Here is a 21,731-nt window from a genome sequence, read left to right on the forward strand (position 1 = left end):
CCTTGCGATGTTTCCATATCACTTTCACTAGAGGTATAACTTTGCGACGAAGTTGCTTCTCCTTGCGGTCAACTATCTCTATCGGTTGCTCAATGTAGTTCAACTGCTCATCAACCTCGATGTCCATCAATGGCACGTGAGACGTGTCATCAGCTAGACATTTTCTCAGATAAGAAACGTGGAAGGTTGAATGAATTCCTTCCAACTCTTCTGGCAAATCTAACTTGTAAGCAACTTCACCTACTCGATCTAAAATCTTGAACGGTCCAATGTACCTTGGACTCAACTTTCCCCTCTTCCTGAAACGAATGATTCCTTTCCAAGGCGAGACCTTGAGCATCACAATGTCTCCAACGTTAAACTCAATCGGTCGTCACCGCTTATCAGCATACGACTTCTGTCTGTCTTGAGCAGCTTTCATTCTTGCCTTGATCTGATCGAACTTTGAAGAGGTTTCTTGCACAACTTCTAGGCTTCCCATCTCCTTCTGACCAATCTCTCCCCAACATACGAGAGTTCTACAACGTCTCCCATACAACATCTCGAATGGTGGCATACCAATACTTGAATGGTAACTGTTGTTACAAGAGAACTCTGCCAGATGCACATGATCATCCCAACTTCCACCAAAGTCTAGAACACAAGCACGTAGCATATCCTCAAGGGTTTGGATTGTCCTTTCAGACTGTCCATCTGTTTGGGGATGTTTTTATATGCCGTACTAATGTTCAACCTCGTCCCCATAGCTTCATGGAATTTCTTCCAGAACCTCGAAGTAAACCGTGTATCTCTATCAGACACGATCGATAACGGTACTCCATGCTTGGTTACAACTTCTTTAATGAACAAGCTTGCTTATTTAAGCCACTTATTTAAGCTGGAAGGCCCGCGTACACCATTCCTTTATCTTTATCATCTCACCTGAAACATGTTTTAAAATATTTGATCATCGAAAAATATTGGTAAGTACATTCATTTATAATGACACATATACAATTACAGCATTAAGATGTTTTTACATCTGCCTGCTTATAAATTACCTAAAGGTACTTGTCACTCGACCGTATCTATGACTGTGGTCATATTACTTATTGGCTAATACTTGTCCAATAAGTAACGTGTAATAGCCTAGTAGGCAAGCCTTGTATACAAAACCCCACAATACCAGTAGTAACCATCCTGTAAGTCTACAGAGACTTAATCACTATAATGTATTTAAAATATATTTAAAAACATTTAGACTATCTGCCATGAGTTTTATAGGTTTTGAAATTATCATGACAGTGTCGGAAAAACAGTTGTCTCACGTAAATATGAGTGGTACAAAAACTCGAATGTCTCACCTTGTATGTTTACGGTTTATGAGCTTCCTGGTATTAAGTACTGATATGGTTAAAAATATACATATTATTATATAAATATTTCCTACACTTTCAAGTAATTTGAGCCAGGTTTTTATTGAATATATTTATATATGGTTCATATTTTGAATTTGTTGGTTTCAAAAGACAACGAGCTAGAATAAGATATTTATATTATATACGCATATATAAATTAACTAATGATTTATGTAATGTTTGTAATGTGATATCCTCTATTAAATGTTAATGTCTTGGAGACACTTATAAAAATCAATTAAGTCACATTTTAAAAGTTAAATGGCAGGAAACAATGTTGTGAATTATGGGCTGGGATGATTAATAATTGGGCTGGAAATTGAGAGCTGAATATGGGTCCATTGGTAGACCAACTCACGAAAAATAAAGAGGAAGTCAAGGCAAAGTATAAAAGAAGGGTATTATTATTATAATGGAGGGCTAGGTTTTATTTTGGTGTTGGACAGCCGCACGAAGAAGAACAAAAAATTCAGCCACATCATTGGAGTTAGTGGCTACTGTGAAGGACAATTCGAGAGGAAAAAATAAGCAGACAACCTAGCAGGTCAAAAAGTCCACGCCAAAACAAAGGAAAAGGAATCAGGCTACTAGGCTAGTGAATTTTTATATCGACTTTTGTTTTCTTTTACATGAACCATAACCTTTATACCATGTTTATGTCGTATTTGATTATGAGTAGCTAAATACTTTAAACTGCCTAGGTTTTGGTTGAGTACTATGTTAGATTAATTGTTTGACGAACTATTATTTGATATTGGTTGATTTAATATTATGGTAAAAGTTTTTTGTTGGTTTGTTCATGATATGGTTGAGTAATTAAATCTAGTTTATTACTTTAATATTTATTCCACTTATGTTTAATAGTTTTTTTTTTTGTGATTGTTAGACACATGATTAGGTTGTTTACTTCGTGTTTTCAACTTGTTTGCGGTTTATGGTCGAAAAAATCGTAGGAATAAGTATTGAAAGTGGTTTAGATTTTATTGTTCTTTCACTAGGGAGGCCGGGAGGTAATTTAGTGTTGTGTCATCTTTGTCTTTTGTGGGTTTGGGTAATAATTGCACGGGAGTGAGTTATCCTAGGTTTCTTAGATTATTGTGATACAAGTTTTGCTCAAATTAATTAAAAATACACTCTTTATATTAATATATATTGTATCCGAAGAGACCGGGAGGTGATTTGGGTTGTGGGGTACCATAGTATTATTAGATAAGGTGAGACTGGGAAGTGATCCAACCCTTTAACAATTGAGCTTCACATGTCATTAGAGTTCTAGGGTGTCGTTGGTGAGGCCGGGAGGCGATCTAGCGTATTTTAGTGGTCTTTTGTGTCATATTTTTTTAAGGTATTGTTTTTCAACCAAGTCAAGTTCGTTAGCTATTAAGTTTAACTAGTAGGATTCCATTACCTAGGTAGTCGTCTCGCATATTAGTAAAACCCAATTTTTATAAAGTTTTATTTTCAGTTTAATTTATAATTAGCTAAATTTTATTAGTTTAATTAATATAAAAAATTCTAAAAAATCAAAAGAAAGTATAGGTTAGTAATTTTTTAGGTTTAATAATTAGAGTTTACCCATAGTGTCCTAGGTTCGATATCCGTTCTTACTTGCTAACTACATTGCGACCGGTACACTTGCCGAACGTGTGTTTTTTTAGGTGAATTCGGTAAAACTTGGTTTTTAATACCATCCCGTAAGTCTACAGAGACTTAATCACTATAATGTATTTAAAATATATTTAAAAACATTTATACTATCTGCCATGAGTTTTATAGGTTTTGAAATTATCATGACAGTGTCGGAAAAACAGTTGTCTCACGTAAATGTGAGTGATACAAAAACTCGAATGTCTCACCTTGCAAGTTTACGGTTTATGAGCTTCCTGGTATTAAGTACTTAGGTTAAATACCATGTAGTATAGCTAAGTTAATATAAACCCATAATCATAACGATAATCACGAAATTAGAAACTTTACACGATGACACAATGTCTTACCTTATTCAGGTAGAGCTTTTGGATTCGTGTATAAAAAGCTTCTTTCGATCGGATAGGATATCGTTACGACCACTTGGGTATTATACCAACATCCTTAAGAAAATTTGAGAGAGAAAGAAAATTATGAGCAGGGAATGAAGGCTGATTTTGCCCCCTTTTATAGTTGATTTTCTGACCCATCGCGTATCGCGATGGGTTCAATAAGAAGGCATCGCGTATCGCGATTGGTTGATGAGTCATCCCCATTTTTGACGAGTGTTAGGTGACGTGGCACGCCTGTGTAACTTCCACGTCGCGTATCGCGACGGGTCACTTTGGGAGTTTATCGCGTATCGCGATGGACACGTAGGCTTCTGGATAAACTACACGTCATCGAGTAAGGCTATGAGGCTAACTAATCCTGTCGCGTATCGCGATGGGTGGATTATTAAAAATTTAAATTTTCCACAAAAATACTAAGGCGCCGATGCCAGCGTGCTAAGTGCAAAGTGCGCCATCAAAGCGCCACATTGCGCCCATCGCACTTCGCCTGAGCGCGTACGCTTCGGGTGCTTACGCACCCTCCGCTAGGACCACTTGAGAGTGATATATCATATAAGAATATTATTATGGATACTCATTTCCTTATAAAGAACTTCCATTTCCTTTCAAGTTTCCATGTGGGATCAAATTTCCTTCCATATTTATACACATATGGAAATTCCATATTTTTCCATCTTTCAATGTGGGATGAACCCATCTTTTCATTTATTCAAAGTGGGGTTTTCTTATTTTATATTTCCATCATATGTTTTGGAAAATTTGGAAATGTTACAACTTCCATAATGATATATAAATAACATCATAATAATACATAAATAACATCAATAAATACATAAATTTTCCTCAGTTAAGCACGTAACACGGGTCACATCCTCTCAAGTCCAAAACACAAAGTTAAGGACCCGAATAAACTTCACCCCAAGGACAAATAAACTGTTAGGGGATTTTTAACATGCGTTCGCCCCAAGAACAGTCTTCCTGTCTCGGAACTCTTCACCCTAACCCCCAACCGGGAAATTAAGGGATTTTATGCATCAATTCGACCCGGTCATGGCTTAACCAAAACATACACGTGGTGGCCACACCCACACATACACATACACATAAAACAATCATAAATCATACAAACTTCCAAGCGTAGGTAGTAAAAATAACATAAACTATGCGATATTATTCAAATGCTTCAAAAGGGTAAAATCATCATAAAACGTGTATGCTAGCCCAAAACGTAAAACATTTAAAAAGAGGCATCATGAAACTCACCTGATATGAACCACATAAACATCACAGTAGGATACTCTAGCTAATCATTCACAATCCACAAAGCCTGCCAAGTTAAAGCACACAAAAATCACTAACTAGACCGACACGACTCGCTCACTATATGAGACGTCCTAACGGGATTGGATCGACCCATAGCCACACCCAAAAATCATATTCATCTACATTAGCCCCCGGAGTCCTTGAATTGCCCAAAAATCCCTTTACAATAAATTATCACCAACGGTTCCCCAAACTATGTATGCCCTACGTTAATTACGTCGAATTCGTGCGTTAACGAACCGATTAACCAAACTCCAACCAAACCAGCCCCATTTTTAGAATATTTGACCTTATTGCATTCTACTTATCAATATTTAACCACCCAAGTCAGTGAGGTTTGAAATCTCATCTATTTCCACATTAATTCACAATTAACCGGTTTTACGTGCTCTTTCATAACGATTAAGGTATCATCAACAAAACCAGTCCATATAACCAAAAAAATAATTTTCCCACTGTTCATACACTAACAAGATACCCATCAACCTGATCAGATTGACCATTCCTTCAAACAATACTCGAAATACAACAATTAACGATTTCAACCTTCCAGAACCCTAGAAACCGGTTTTTATCATTTGACCTATCAAAAGAACTCCAATGGCCATGAAATTTTAGTATGATATATTAGAAATACCTGGGGATCTTTTGACACCAAAAACTCCAACTTTTGACCTCGGGAAGCATGCAAAATGAAATTAATCTGAATCTATCCCTAGTTCAAGAAATGGCTTAATTGGCCATCTTAACGACCGAGATAATGAAATTAAAGAATATGGGAGTGTAGTACACACCTTTAACGACCTCTCGTAGCTTGGAATCAAATTATATCGATCAATATCAAAGGGTTTGGAGCCCTTGTTGTTTGCGGCCAGAATCGGTTAAGGGAGGAGGCTAGGTTATTATCTTTAAATGTTACACCTTTGGTCCTTGCACTTTAAAATCTCCTCCTCCTTGTTCCCAAGCTGAAATATAACACCTCTTATAAATGTCATGGGTCCCCGAACCCTCACGCGAAACCCGAGAAATTAATTTACAAACTGCACACTCGTGTCTTTCTGTTTACGAGAATTTTTGGGATGTTACAAGAACCTTAAACGAGAGAAAAACAAACTAATAAGCAAAACTGCTATTTGTAGCTGTTTGGTGGTGTCACGCGTCTAGGTAAGGGTACCATCGTCGCGTGACGTGACGAGGTAAATTTTCCAGAAACTTTATTTTTTTGACTGTTTTGGCCCTTGGATTTGTTTAAAACTGATTTTTAGCGTATATTAAGCGAGTTAAGGACCATTCAGAACAATATAACAACCAAAAATTATAAAAAACAATATTGTAACATAAAATTCATCATTTTAATAATATCCAAAAATTCACAATCAAAACGGGTCGGGTTTACAATACAAAAACATATACAAAGTGAACCAAAAATGATAAATGTCACAATTGCCCTTTGGGGTGTAGGTTTGCTCTGCCAGGTGTATGTTAACTGTGATAGACATTTAATGCCTTTGTGACATTGTGTCCAGTTGTACATTTGGTAATTTTGAATAATGGCGATCATTTGTATGGGGGGTTTCATGATCACGTATGAAAGAGGGGTAGATCTAGGCGACTAAACTTTTTTAACTTTCAGCGTAAGGTACTAAATTTTATAAATGTTTTGTACTCTATATAGTACGTACGTGTATTAAATTTGTTTAGTGATAATTATGAATGTAAGAATGTTTTAACCCTATAACTCACTCAACGAGGGTAGCATTTAGTATGCACATTTAGTTAGCAAGTGTTGAATTTTAGAGGATGACTGCCACTAAGGTCGAGCTAAGTGGCTAAAGACTGGCATTATGAGAATATTTAAGTTTCACTTATGTTTGCACAATTTACTTTTTATGTATGGATATCATACCTTTGGTTACGATGATGTTACATTTTCGTTGCATGCTTATGAAATCTCTGAGTTTAAGAACTATAATGCATGTGTAAATCCTACCACTGAGACATCCTTGGTTTGAGTAGTTTCCGTACCTATGAATAATTTTGCAATAGTTAGATGATTTTGAAATGATGTTTTAATCATGCACATTAGTCAAAGTTTAAGAAAACTGAGTCTAAAATCAAGCAACAGTGTAACTAAACATTTTTTTCTAAATGCAAAAAGAATATATATATATATATATATATATATATATAAGAGCATGGTTAGGAAGGCTAACCAAACATTTAAAAGACAGTTACATTGAAATAAGTGGATTTGAAAGCCACTTGTTTCAGATATTAGCTCTTTCTTCAAGTCATTGGCCTTTAAATCTGGTTTCATTTCTAGCATTGCAAATAACTCACCAAACAGAAAATAGAATTCCCTCCACGATTAGTTTCTTCTTTCTTGATAACTGACATTGATCAAGCCATGTATGAAACCCCTTAGGATCCAATGTGTTTAGACAAATAATTGTAACCATGCAAGAACCAAGATCCATGACACAAAAGGCAACTCCATAATAAGTAAATATACGATGAGTTGTTGTCAAGCCTCTCGAGCATATAGCACATTATTAACGGAACATCTAACCCTTTTTACCAGTAAGGTTAACCATAATAAGTAACCAACTGAGAAGAAGCCTCCCAACAGATATTTTTAACTCTATTTTGTTATACATATATTCTATTATGTTTGCCTCTAAACCTCTTGAAGAAATTTCATCCCAATCAATTTTCCGACTTGTTTTGGTGCCAACGTATACCGAATTTTAGCCTACGATACCGGTACCATATTGGTAACGAACCAAGCATTTTCAGTATCGACACCAAGTTCTAGAGAAATTCGGGATCTGGAAGTTAAGCGGTACCTGCATGGTACCGAGCTCATCCCTATTTGTCAATTAGATGTACTATCCAATACATCAATAAATGTGCATGGGCGAAGTCCAAAATGTGATGGGCGCTTTGATGGCGCACTTCGCACGCTCGTATCGCTGCGAATCGCTTGAGAGCCGCCTTCGTATTTTTTTTGGAAAATTTAAAATTTTTAAATATCCTCCAATCGCACTATGCGACGGATTTCGATTAGTCTCATCACGATACGCGATGACGTGTAAGTTATCCAGAAAATTTTGCAACTGTCGCGGTACGCGACGGACCCTTAAGTAACCCATCGCGATACGCGACGTGGTGGTTACGCTGACAAGCCCCGTTGCTTGCCACGTGGCTTAGCTAGGGCTGAATCGGCAAAGATATGGGTCTCGTCGTGATGCGCGGTGGCCTTATTATAGGTCCATCGCGATACGTGACCGACCTTGAAATCAACTATAGATGGGATGGAAATCAGCCTTTATTATGCGTTCACAAATCACAGCTTTCTCTCTAAATTTTCTTATATTAAGAAGTTGGTATAATATCCAAGTAGTTATAACGATACCATCTTCGATCGATAGAAACATTTATACACGAATTCAAAAGCTCTGCCTGTACAAGGTAAGACATTGTACCATAGTGTGAAGTTTCTAATATCGTGATTATCGTTATATTATTGGGTTTATACTAATTTAAATACGATACATTGTGTTTAACCTAGGTGTTTAATGCCAGGAAGAGCTCGTTTATTATAAACTTACAAGGTGAGACATTCGAGTTTTTGTACAACTCACATTTGCATGAGACAACTGGTTTTCCAATATTGTCATCATAAATTTTAAACTTATAAACTCGTGATAGATAGTCCAAATACTTTCAAAGATATTTTTAAAAGATTTTAATTACATTACAGTGATTAAGTCTCTGTAGTCTTACGAGATGGTTACTACTGGTATTGTGGGGTTTTGTACACAAGACTTGCCTACTGGGCTATTACACGTTACTTATTGACAAGTGTTAGCTAATAAGTAATATGATCACGATCACAGATATGATCGAGTGACAAGTACCTTTCAGTAATTTGTAAGTAGGTAGATGTAAAAACATCTTAATGTTGTAATTGTAAAATGTGTCATTTACAAATGAATGTACTCACTAATATTTCCAACTGATCAAATTTTTTTAAGCATGTTTCAAGTGACTTGTTAGAGACAAATGAATGATGTATGCGGGCTTCGAGCTTAAATAAGTGGCTTGTCACAAGAATAAATAAACGTGTTTGTAAATTAGGGTTTATCCCTTTAAAACTTATGTTTGTATAAAAAAAGGTTTTATTCTCAGTTTATGAAATAAGAATCATGGTGTTTTTATAACTCTGATCACATTTTTCTAACTACGATCCTGATGAAATATTATGCTGCAATTTATTTTAATAAACACTAATATCACCACTCAATGTTCACGGCTTCCCTCCCGGGGTATAGGGATCGGGGGCTGTGACATAAGGCTTGTTGAATAATGATCCAGAAGGTAACAGGGAAAGATGAAGCGATTTACAGACTCGATATATGCCCCTCGTTATTACAACGTAAACGGTGGCCGGTGGTTGCATGTGGGTAGTGGTGATGGAGGTGGATGTGGAGGTGGCTAGTGATGGTAATGTGGGAGATTAGAGTTTTATGTGGAAGGAGGACGTGATAGTGTGGGACTCACATTTTGTTTTTTTAATTATTTCAATTATTAAAAAAATTAATAAAAGCAATAAAATTAACGGAGTTAGTGTCCACTGTCCTATTAGTTTGAAAGTGTTAGGAGAAAATACGACAAAAAATTATGGTATACATTTCGTCAGTTAGAAGTGTTCCCATCTAATAAGTAAAAGTTGGAATTATTTAATTCTAATAACCCAACCGATTTAAAACCATTTGAGAAAATTTTTTTATAGATAGGTAAAAAGTTTTTATTACTCTCACTCATCAAAGTAGTATTAATAATTGGTTAGTTTTGTCTTTACATCAGTACATTAATTTGTTTAAACCCTTCATTTTTTAATCTTGTTTTAGATTTATAAATCTATCTATTTTAATGAAGCATAAGATTGAGGCCTATGGTGTTCCTGATTTTTCTCAATTTTGTTGATTCAAACAATCTTTTGATCGTTTAAATTGATGCCCAAAAAAACAGATTCTAACTAACCTTAATTCCATAATGTCAACAAAAGTCCACAAAGACAGAGATTCTTGATTTCGTTCATCTTCTTCTTTATTTTCCATTAGCTCTAATTCATTAGTTTATATCATTGGTGTTTTGAAATCAATGAATAACCCTAATCTTGTAATAGTTTCGCTAGTAATCACAATTGTAGCCATCCAACCCCTCAAGGCGTTATGGAGCGTTAACCAATGTAGGCGAGGCAAACTTTGTCACTGTTCTTAGCATTGATGGGGGCGGTGTTCGTGGCATTGTTCCCGCTACCATACTTGCTTTTCTTGAAACCAAAATTTAGGTACTTGTACGTTACGTATCTTACATACGCAAGTGCATATTGCATGGTGTAACTTATTATTAAAACGTCTGGTCTCTTTGAATAGGAAATAGATGGACCAGATGCACGACTTGCAGATTATTTTGATTTAATATCTGGAACAAGCACGGGAGGATTGATGACAATGATGCTTGCGGCTCCTAATGAACAAAATCGTCCCATGTTTGCGGCAAAAGACATTACTAGATTCTACTTTCAACATTCGCCTAGGATCTTCCCGAAAATAGGGTATAATCTAATCCATTTCGGGATTTTTGAGATTATGATTAAGTTTAAATACAAGTTTTTATATTCACTTTGGAATCAAATACAGAAAACTGGTTGATGAGACACAAACTTATGAATCTTTTCCTCCTGAAAGTGAAGCCTGCCTAATAGGCTATTCTCCTCCATAGACTTTTGTAATTCATGTTAAGGTGGGTGTGTGGATGTGAGTTTTAAACCTAATTATTGTGAATATAAAGTTTTTTATCCCCCAAATAATGAATTGAGCTAGTATAGGCACAAAGTTATTATTCGAAAAAACTCATTGTTAATAATTCTTCTAGCAAAAAAAAAAAAAACACAATATGTTATCATCTAGAATTCTTTCTTACTGATCAAAATTTTTTTGATATTTCATTTTCTTCTACACATCCAAGCACTATCTCATATAACATGATTACATCAGTCTATTGTTTGAATATGCCTTACTTAATTTCATATAATTAGTTTTAAAATGCCATATCCAAACACCCTTCATTTTTATTTCATATACAAGATACTATTAATTTCAGTATACCATATGACATTGTTTAACCAAAACAGTGATAATACATTAGAGAAATTCTTTTATATAAATCAAATAAGATAAATCGTGTAAACCAGACGTTAAACCCTGGTTACAAATGTGTCAAGTTTGCTAATAACGGTATTCTGAACCAAAATGTTTTTATATTGTAGCCGAACGAAATTCATGAATTCTGTAGCAAGTGTATTTGGTGAGGTCACAGGACCAAAATATGACGGGAAATACCTCCGAGCCATGGCAAAGATGCTATTACGTAACCTCACTTTAAAACAGACATTGACGGATGTTGTTATACCTGCATTCGACATCAGGCGGCTTCAACCTATTATCTTCTCCTCTTCTCAAGTAATTAAACTCGTGTATTATGTTTATATATGCTGCACTCACATAACTAAACTCGTGTTTTATACTTTGTATAAGATATGTAGTTTATATGGTTGTCTATACAAATATGATTATATATTGTAACACATTTTTTGTTTAATGTGTTTAGGCAAAAGAGGTTCCATGGAAAAACGCTTTACTTGCAGATGTATGCATTAGTACCTCGGCAGCACCGACATTTTTCCCGCCATACTATTTCGAGACTAAAGATGTCGATGGAACCAAGCACACTTTTGATCTAATTGATGGCGGAGTAGCCGCAAACAATCCGGTAATCACATTTTTCGCTAAAAAAATGTTTTTAACTATATGGTTATTTTTGGGTTAATATAAACCTATGTCACTCAATCATTAAATGTATGGCAGACGCAAATGGCTATCACGCATATGACCAAAGAAGCATTGCAAGGGAAATACAAGTTTTCTGGTCCTGAGGTTTTCGATGGCAGACGGATGATTGTGCTTTCACTCGGCACTGGTACGCAGACATTCAACGACTTATATACTGCACAAAAGGCTGCAAGATGGGGCTTGCTTAGTTGGATCTTTACCAATGGCACCGCACCAATCCTCCACATTTTTGGTGATGCCATGTCAGATATGGTCGACATCCATGTATCGACCGTATTCAAAGCATTAAACGCCAAAAAAAACTATCTGCGTATTCAGGTAATTCTAATCCCGCTAATACTAAACGGGTTTAACATGTCAACAAGAATACGACCATGTTTAACTAAATGCGTTTAACAAGTCTATATGAGCACGAACTGTACCCAAAACATGCTTATTTTCTTGTTAGGCCAGGTATTAGATCATAAAATGTTTTATAGTTTACATGTTCAGTAATCATTGGCAGGAAGATAACTTGACAGGGGAAGCAACCGCAATGGATATTTCATCACTCGAGAACATGAGGGTGCTAGAAGAGGTTGGCAAGAAACTGTTGGTGAAACTAGACGTGCACAAATCGGGTATTTAAAAAACCCGGAACCGGGTAGGAACCGGTTCCGGGTATGGTCAACAAAAGTCAAACCAGGTTCGGTTCCGGAACCGGTTCCGGGTATAGTCGGGTATTTGACCGGGTTTTGACCAGTTCCGGGTCGGGTTTTGACCGGTTCCTCCGGGTTTTTTTCGGGTTTTTGACCGGTTCCTCCGGGTTTTTTCCACCGGTTCCGGGTCGGTTCCGGTTCCGGAACCGGCTCCGAGGAGAAATCCTATACCCGGTCAGGAACCGGTTCCGGGTATGGGTTAGACCGGTTCCGGGTCGGTTCCACCGGTTCGGTTCCGGAACCGGTTATTTTGTGCACGTCTAGGTGAAACCAGTGTCTAGATTGGACTTGGAGACGGGCAGGAATATACCAGTTGAAGGAGAAGGCACGAATGCCGATGCATTAGCACGTTTAGCCACGGTGCTTTGTGCTGAACGAAAACGCCGCACATTGGCTTAAATGGTTTGGTTTGACCAGTGTGTGCATAGACAGGGGCACCCAACCTTGGGCTATTTTTTTTCTAGGGGCAGTTCACAGTTGTGTATAGTATAAATAGGATAGCTATTCATATGAGATGAGGGTGAAGAAAACGAGTCCCTTTACAGTTGTGTAAATGGTTATGTGCTCCAAACTTGTGGCAATGTATTTTAACTGTTTATATCGCTATTTCATGTGCTCATAGACAGATCTTGAACCAATGTTTTGAAAACCAGACTGGCTGCTCTACTAGTTCATCAGCCTGAGCGATCTTAAAAATCGGATGGCATTATAAAATGCAATTAATTTTTTAATCAACAAAAGTATATGAAACATGCTATAATTAGGAAGATAGATGAAATAAAAAAACTCAAAAACGCATGTAAAATAAAACAAAATAACAAGAGAGTAAAACCAGCCCTATCTTCTCTGCTAATAGCTAAGACATTACTTGTAGAGCACACGCCCGGAATTTATTGCACAAATATCTCATGACAAGGCAAAATTACATGGAATTACCTTTTAAAAACCATATAAGTTACTAGACTCATGCGGTTTGATCATCGTATTGTGTGCTATCCAGCTTAGCTGCAACGATCTTGCAAACGGGTAACGACTCATTTTTGCTTAGAAGCTCCAAAGATGGATGGACCTTAACCTCGTGCATGAACACCTTATCTCCAATGTCCAGATTGCTAATGTCAACATCAATCTTCTGGGGAATATGCTCAGATGGGCAATTATACTTCAAACTAGCTCTTATCTGGTTCAGCGAGCCACCTAAAGAGATAAATAATCAAAATTTCAAAATTGGGTTATCGCACAAAAAGGGAATCAGAAATGCAGTCTCATGATATCAGATGGCCAAACACTATCGCCTATAAACTGTTTTATTACAGTTGTTACCCAACTCTAAATCATTATCACATAAGCACTTCCAAAAAATGCAGACAGTTAATCAAAAATACACAGTTGTTCATTAAGTTGCTATAGAAGATAAGTAGCATCGAGATAGATCATGGAATCCTTATGCCTGCATCATGTGTAATTCTTGTGATATGTAGAGCTACTAGAATATCACTTTTATTCACCAATTGTACCTTGGGTTATGTTTTGTATACCAAAATGGATAAACATTTATCAGGTAAGCCCTTAAGTCCAATATTTGGCTATGTAACATTTTATTATTAATATAGAATTTAAATAAATGTTTAAAAAAGTGTTATTGAGAATACGAGTATTACAAGTTTAGATCCAAAAAAAATGTATCTCTTGTCATATTAAAGAAATACACACATATATATGTGCTCACACTCAATCTCCATATAAAGATTTGACATTTTATTTTTTACTTCTATCTTTAAGATGTTCAATTAAGTATTAACATCCTTTTCTACAATGTTGTGCATCAGATTGAAGAAGTAGCATATAGCTTGACACAAGCACAACCTATATGTATCAACAAAATACAAGACACATTCATTACTTGCTAAACTGTAGTATCAAGATTCAAGATCAAGTTTGTACTTTTACAACAACGACATAACAGAGTTAACAGAAAGAAAACAGACCTTTCTTGAGACCAGGGCAAACATCTTCACCTTTAAACACAACCGGCACATCAACCTTCAACTTTGTTCCTTCGTCAGCCCACACAAACACCAAATTCAAAAGCTTTCCAGTCTCTGGGTCCCTATGCACCTACACCCAAATTTCCATCCCAGTTTCAGTTGAAAATTGAAATTCATTTTATGTTGTTTGACTATTATTACATTAATGCATACTTAACCTCAGCTGTCAAACACAAGTTATACACATTTCTTGACAATTCTAGTGATTGGCATTTTTATCAAACACAAAAATAATAGGGAACCGAGTAACAATGTGCTTCACCTGTAAAAGAACTTAAAAATAATCTATTTCCAAGTTTTTGAATATAAAGTTAAACACGTGTAGAAGACGTTTTAACTAAAATAACTTTTTTCTTTTAAGTATGAATTTCTTTTACAAAAAAATGATTTTTTTTATTATTAAAACGCATTCTACATGTTCTCATAAGCTATACCTCCAAAAACAATTATGCAAAAATGAATTTTTAAATGTGAAAACGAGTTTGTAATAACTTTTTTACATTTAAAATCCATGGTTAATCGGTTCCCACTTTTTCATAGTTCCACAATACACCCCTCTCTAATCTCAGCTATCAAACACGAACTATACACATTTCTCGACAATTCGATTGATTGGCATTTTATCAAACACTTGATGTGCATAAACAAATTAAACCAAATAATCCATGGATCACCCAAATGATAATAAAAAAATATTCTATGTCATCTAACTTATACTATAACCTCAGCTGTCAAACACAAACTATACACGTTTCTCAACAATTCTAGTAACAGACATTATATCAAACACCTGGCGTGCACAAACAAACAAACAAACCCACCTTAATCGGAAGAACGTTTCCGGATTCAAGTAACGTGGAAGAACCCGACCCGGCTCTGATCTGCAAGGGGAAAGTGGTGGAGCAAAAATAGGGAAGCTCAACGGACTTAAGAATGGACTGAATCTGTCTTCTCTCGGTGGTTAAAAGATGCTTTCTTGCAACGGACCGTACCGGACCGCCGTCAGGAGTAGGGTTAGGTTGTGCGAATACAACAGCGGGTATTCGGCCTTGGGCTCTGTCTTTAACGGAGACCCTGTTGCCGGTTATCTCTCTTGGATCGTGTGGTATGATTTTGTGGTTGTTGTTTTCAGGTTGATCACGGCGGTGCGCCACCAGTGTGACATCGTTTGCGGCGAGGTGTTGGTGGAGACGAGTAAACAGTTGGAAGGTCCGAGTGAGTGTGTGGGTATTGGGTGACCCGGGCTTTTATTGATTGAAGATGGGCTTAAGTTTTACAAAATTATGGATTGTAATTTTTGAAAATTTATATTTTATTATGTTAGTCTTAGTCTTGTTATTTTTTAATTAAACAATGCTTAACAAGTCGTGCCAATAACTGTTTCGATTGTGTTATGTCAAGGGATTACAACCAAACCTGAAACATATGGGCTAACTTGAAACATTCGAGGCAGGTGTGCGGGTATCATATTAGTTTTATGAGTTTTTTGCGTGTATGGGACGACTATGCCTGGTATCTGATGTGTAATTATCTGACCTATACCCAATGAGTATTAGGTCAAAAATTTAACATAACTTTACAACCAGTCATATGACTGAGATTACCAATACCAGCCACATTGTCGTCTCTGCTTGCGTCACTTAATTACTTCTATTTAACCGTGGTCATATTATTTGTTTTATTTTAACTTTAACTAGTTACAATTATCATCATCATCATCATCATCGTATGATATGCGTTAAATAAACATGGGGTTGTTACTCATCTAACCATATATAAATGCACACTAAAACTGGGTTGTTATGACTGTAAGTGTCATCAAATTGAATCCATTTAAATAAATCAATGTTAATTGTCTAAAACCCATCATACATGCATATGTTCTATAACCTACACATAATCAAGTCTAGTGGATTTGATAATGATGTCATTATGAATCAAATCATAAATGCATAGTTTTTGCAATCGGTCATATTATAGATGTTCAGTTCTTTTGATCAGATTATAAATGTTTTTTTTTTCGGTTATTTATTGGTTTAGATTGATTTGTTTTCATGATAATGGTTAGTTTCACATTTTCTTCATGTTTAGATGATCAACCATTAAGTCAACTTCTTCTTATAGTAACCATGTAATGTTTGTTATTTGTTTTGACTAATTCTTATTTGATTTTGTTATTATAGAATATTTATCAAAGTTACATTCTTTTTTCCCCTTTTGATAATTAATTTATGGACTATCAATCTATTAATTGATTCCGGTAAGTGTGTCTTTAAACTTGTGAATTTATGTCATTTATATACGAATTTGATTATTTTTTAGTTACGAACCTATTATTTGGTGTGATCTCATTGATGCTACTTCTAATCTTACAGTTAATCCCGTCTAGCACACAAAAATGCCGCGTGATCGATCTACATTACATTCGGCTACACATAGATTTCAAATTCCAAGTAATGTGGTTAGATATAGTCATTTTTAGTTAGTTATTTTTCTGTTGGAAGGTTGTTGAGATCTATAATTGATCATCATCTTGACATTTCTTTTCTTTGAATTTCGTAAGATGTATATATATATATATATAGCAAAATTATGATGTTATTATTAAAACAATCAATCTTTCATTTTAGTATATACTTCCCTTAATTAACTACCAAGTTTACCTAATTAACATTTTAGCCTGTTAAGTATTAACAATTCTTTAATAGTTAAATTAGGATTAATCCTAATATGATCAATCCTATATTTAGGCACTCTCTCTAACAAACCCCTCATTGACAAACTCGACGGTCAAAACATTCAATCTCACACACTCACATATATACATACATACATACATACATACATCTCATATATGGATGGCGATGGTCATTTTTCGTTAAGAGTACGTACGTGTGTGTTGTAATTGAAGAAACTTAATTTGTGCTCAATAATATTTTCCTTCCAATTTGTTTGGGATCTTTACACTTTTCAACAGTACCCATCAGATCACTCCTTCTATCTCTCCATTTGGTACTGATCACTCATATCTTTACTAATAAACAATATCGATGTTGTTTCTATTCATTTATTTAATTTCCTCTTTTGCAGGTTTCCAACGAAATCGAACGTAAAATAGGTGAGAATTTTTCCTTATTAATCGTTACAACAATGAAATATATATATCGCTTCCACTTTCATAGCTGTTTTTGATTTATTTTCACTTTTACATAAAATCGGATCTTAGAAAATAAATAGTATTTGTTAAAGCAGTTAATTTCTTGCACTGAAATACGTTATGTTCTTCAATTTTCTGTAAATCCTCACTGTTTTGTTTTTGTAATAAGTTTAAATGATGATTTAGTTAGTTAGTTAGTTGTATTCTTCTCCAATGGTGGATTTACAGGTCTGTTGTTAATTATTCTTTTATTTCATAATGATAATATTATATCTATATCTATGAATTTGACTTACGATTGTCGGTTTCGATACAAGAAAGATATTATTAATGGCCACCACCTTCTCCATAATCGATAAATGAACCCTTAGATTCATGTCTACGTTTGTGTATTTTAATGAATCACTATCAAATCTCTCATTTATTATCATTGCATTTATTCTACTATACAATCATTTTTTTAATCTTGAAGAATATATATATCAAGTTTTATATTTGATCCAATTTTATGCAACTCTGAATTAGGTAGAGGGGAATAGGAAAATGTCGTCCTCGAATTCGCCCTGTGCTGCATGTAAGTTTTTGCGAAGGAAGTGCACCCAAGAATGCGTGTTTGCACCGTACTTCCCACCGGACCGGCCTCAGAAGTTTGCTAATGTGCACAAAGTGTTTGGAGCTAGTAATGTTGCTAAGATTCTCAATGAGCTTAGCACTGCCCAGCGAGAGGATGCCGTTAACTCGCTTGCGTATGAGGCTGAGGCGCGCCTAAGGGACCCGGTTTATGGTTGTGTGGGTTTTATATCCATTCTCCAGCATAGGTAATATTACTGAGAATATAGATTTGTTACAGTTTGAATTAATGCTTTTTATATCTGGTATCTAATACATAATATTCGCGTCACAAGAGGGTATTTTCTTGAAATTGTTTCGCAAAGTGGTTCTCATTCTTACCAAGGACGACTTTTTGGTTTTACAACGCGTGCACCGACTATGTCAGATCAAGAAATGGAGAAATAGTACCTACCACGCGCAACTCTCGTTGTAGTCTAACCAAGAAATAGAGAAGTCGTCTCTGTTAAGGGCGACCTCTATGTGGTTGACTGTGTATGCATTTTAACCCAAAAGTTACTTTTGTGTGTGTGTGTGTACGGGAGGGGGGGGGGGGGGTTCGGGTGACAACCCGTTGTGAAACATTGCAAGAAAATACGCTCTTGTGATGCATTGAGTGGATACCCACTAATAAAAATGTTCTTAAAGCTAATTATTATCGTTACCATGATCATTGGATATGATTTGATTAGGTTTTCTTTTTATACGTGTTTTTCATTATTCTACAGGTTAAAGCAAATCCAGAACGATTTACACACCGCAAAACAAGAATTGGCTAGTTACATGGGACCATCAGCCATGATGCCTGTTTTGAACCCGGGGTTTATGCAACAATTTCCGAATCTCCAGCCATCGTTAGGCCCGGTTATGCCTTCCAACATGCAGCCAATGTTGAGCCTTCATGGACCCGGATCTTCCCAAGAAGCTCGGCATAACCAACCACTATACGAGTCTCAACAACAACGACTGGTTGAAGCAGCAAGAGAACAAGAGATGTTAAGGACCTTAGAGCATCAACAACAATTACAACAACAGCCGTCAATGGATCTGTTGAGGTTTAACCGTGGTTTTGATGGTTCTGGGCCTTCTGGTCAAGTAACTCATAGCGGGTTCACTCAATTGACCGGCCAAACACCGTCTTTAGCATTGGGCGCCTCGTATGATGGTAATGTGTATCAGATTCAGCAGTCGCAACAAGAGCATCATCATCATCATCATCAACAGCGGCTCATGTCGCAACAACTCTTGGTCCAACAGCAAACTCAGCCGCAATCTAATCATGGAGATGGTAGTGAGAGTGTTGGTCCGTAGACAAAAGTTAGCTTTTTTCATGCAGTTGATCATGCTTAATTGATTTGGTTCTTCCACGTAGGCACATTTGTTTCTTAGTGTTTTCATAAATGCAATTTCACATATACTTTTGTTGGGATTTCTTTTTTTTTTTTTTTTTTCCTGTATATGAGGAATATTGCAAGGTTTTTGACCAACTGGGGTCTCGGTTTACTTTTATATTGTTTTATGTTGTTTTATGCAATTTAAGAGGTATAACTTGATTTGGACATAGAGACTTTGACTGAACAATTAAGCAGGTACAAATCATCCATCCATCCATCCATGGGGATTTGAGAAGAAAAAAAGGTTTTTTGATTTGCTTCAAACACACAGAAAGCAAGACAGGAAGGAGATCAACTTGTTCACGTCGGCAACCCCATTTTTTTTGTTTCTTATTTTTTTAAAACTCGGATCACATATAGGTCACCTTATGTTAGAAATAAGCAAATTCGGTACCGAATCAGTACCAAAGTTTTGAAGTTTCGGGATAGGTACGGTACCGGTATTTCCTTAATTTTTACCTTTGGTACCGGAACTATCCCGGTACCTTACCGGTATCAAGTATTTGCGAATTTCGAAAACGGTATTTTTGGTACCGCTACCGAGCTCATCCCTACCTTAAGTCCAAAGAACATAATTGATGACTCGGCCCACCCATTTATTGATATAATAAAAATAAGAGATTATCAGTTTTTAATCTTTGATATAATTTTGAGTTTTTAATCTTTCTTTAGCTATCTAAATCTTTAATCTTTAAATACTATTAAATCAATACAATTTGTACACATGTCATTCAACTAGGACCAACTGTCCACATGCCATTTAACTAGGGTGTCCACCTAGATGCCACATGGATGTCATGTAACAACTTCCTATCTTATCAATTGCCAACTCACCTCCTTTCTATCATTTAAACCATAATATTAGAAACCCTAATTCACATTCTTCTTTTCTTTTCTCTCTTGCCATTTAACCAATTCTCTCAAACATCAATCATAATTCGTAACAATCATCAAATCCCGAATATTTTCTTATGTTTATCAGGTATCATAATCCTCCCCCTAATGTTCAATTCTAATTTTATGATTGTTTATTGTCATTTTATGTTTGTTTACAATATTTAATGATTATACAGTAATTTTTTTGTTCATTAAGTCTCGTTTCTGTTGGTTCCCGATTCGTATCAATCAATAACGATAACAGATCTCAGATCTGTGAATGTACGATTAATACTATAACTAATAGATCTAGCTCATAAGTACTATATATTAAGTGTTGTATATGTATACGTATTATCAATATAAGTATATAGGAAGATCGAGAGAGGATTTGGACAGCAATTCGATAATTATCTCTCAAAACTTAACTTATGAGTGAACAGGGTTCACTATAAATAGAAGATAGGACTGGTTCGCTAACATCCCCTAGCGAACCAGATCCTACTTCGTTACATACATTAAATAAGACGAAACACCCCCTGATTCGTTAACATCCCCTAACGAATTAGGAGGGAATAAGGTTAAGTCTTAGTTCGCTAACATCCCCTAGCGAACTAGACTTCATACATAACGAACTAGATAATAATTAAACTAATTATTACATTAAATATTAAACAAAAACGTTAACGATAATTACGAAGACTCCAGACGCAAAACCGTGCACTAACAGACACCCCCTCGTCTTGAGCTCTTTGTCCTTAAGTTACTTGAAGCGCTTGGACCGCCAGTCTCTGCAACTATGAATTCCATTTTCATGACAAACGCGCACAACACGTTGCAATTGCATAGCCAGGTCGTAATCTTCATGGCACTCGATCAGAATCTGCTTCCTGTGTAGCACATCATTGTCTGTTTCAGATAAATTAACCAACCACATCGGGTCGATTATCTTGATCAGTTCAGTCTCCAGTCCTCGACCAAGAACAATGACGGCCTCGCCCGTACGATTGTCATAGTACCATCGGTTGAAAGAGAGATGCATTTATTGGGGCATCGTCTTCACCGGCACTCTCTTCATCGTCTTTGGCGGTTTAACTTTAAGCACAAGTTTCTTCCACCCAGTCTTTGGATCAATCTCATCAATGCGTTTACGTCTCGGAACCTGGGTCTTGAAGAACTTGAACCCATGATTAACTTCGAACAGCAAGTGTTGATGAAACCACTCAGCTGTCCGGATGCCACCACGATTGATAAATGGATGCCTCGCGAG

General features: G+C 36.0%; 1 protein-coding gene and 2 pseudogenes across 3 annotated transcripts; 2 read left to right on the plus strand and 1 right to left on the minus strand.

Moving 5' to 3' along the window:
• Positions 1 to 9,921: 9,921 nt before the first annotated feature.
• On the plus strand, positions 9,922 to 12,778 carry LOC143577368 (patatin-like protein 2; annotated as a pseudogene). Its single transcript, XR_013143100.1, has 7 exons — positions 9,922 to 10,115; positions 10,201 to 10,382; positions 11,097 to 11,289; positions 11,438 to 11,599; positions 11,695 to 11,997; positions 12,185 to 12,274; positions 12,642 to 12,778. The product of XR_013143100.1 is annotated as a patatin-like protein 2 (transcript).
• Positions 12,779 to 13,158: 380 nt separating this feature from the next.
• Positions 13,159 to 15,642, minus strand: LOC143577367 (uncharacterized; annotated as a pseudogene). Its single transcript, XR_013143099.1, has 3 exons — positions 15,247 to 15,642; positions 14,366 to 14,495; positions 13,159 to 13,574 (listed from the first exon to the last, which is right to left on the minus strand). The product of XR_013143099.1 is annotated as an uncharacterized LOC143577367 (transcript).
• Positions 15,643 to 18,105: 2,463 nt separating this feature from the next.
• On the plus strand, positions 18,106 to 19,566 carry LOC143577366 (LOB domain-containing protein 10-like). The gene is made up of 2 exons (XM_077061215.1): positions 18,106 to 18,400; positions 18,920 to 19,566. Exons 1-2 carry the CDS (start codon positions 18,126 to 18,128, stop codon positions 19,500 to 19,502), a joined length of 858 nt encoding a protein of 285 aa, XP_076917330.1. The 5' UTR covers positions 18,106 to 18,125; the 3' UTR covers positions 19,503 to 19,566.
• Positions 19,567 to 21,731: the final 2,165 nt, after the last annotated feature.

This window comes from Bidens hawaiensis, unplaced genomic scaffold, assembly GCF_021521415.1.
Source record: "Bidens hawaiensis isolate Kalapana, Puna unplaced genomic scaffold, B.hawaiensis_p1.1 tig00028540_1, whole genome shotgun sequence".
NCBI lineage: Eukaryota > Viridiplantae > Streptophyta > Magnoliopsida > Asterales > Asteraceae > Bidens > Bidens hawaiensis.

Coding starts and splice junctions, on each gene's coding strand:
- LOC143577366 (XM_077061215.1), top strand. CDS start 18,126: ATGTCGTCCTCGAATTCGCCCTGTGCTGCATGTAAGTTTTTGCGAAGG. Junction 18,401..18,919: donor ATATCCATTCTCCAGCATAG/GTAATATTACTG, acceptor ATTATTCTACAG/GTTAAAGCAAATCCAGAACG.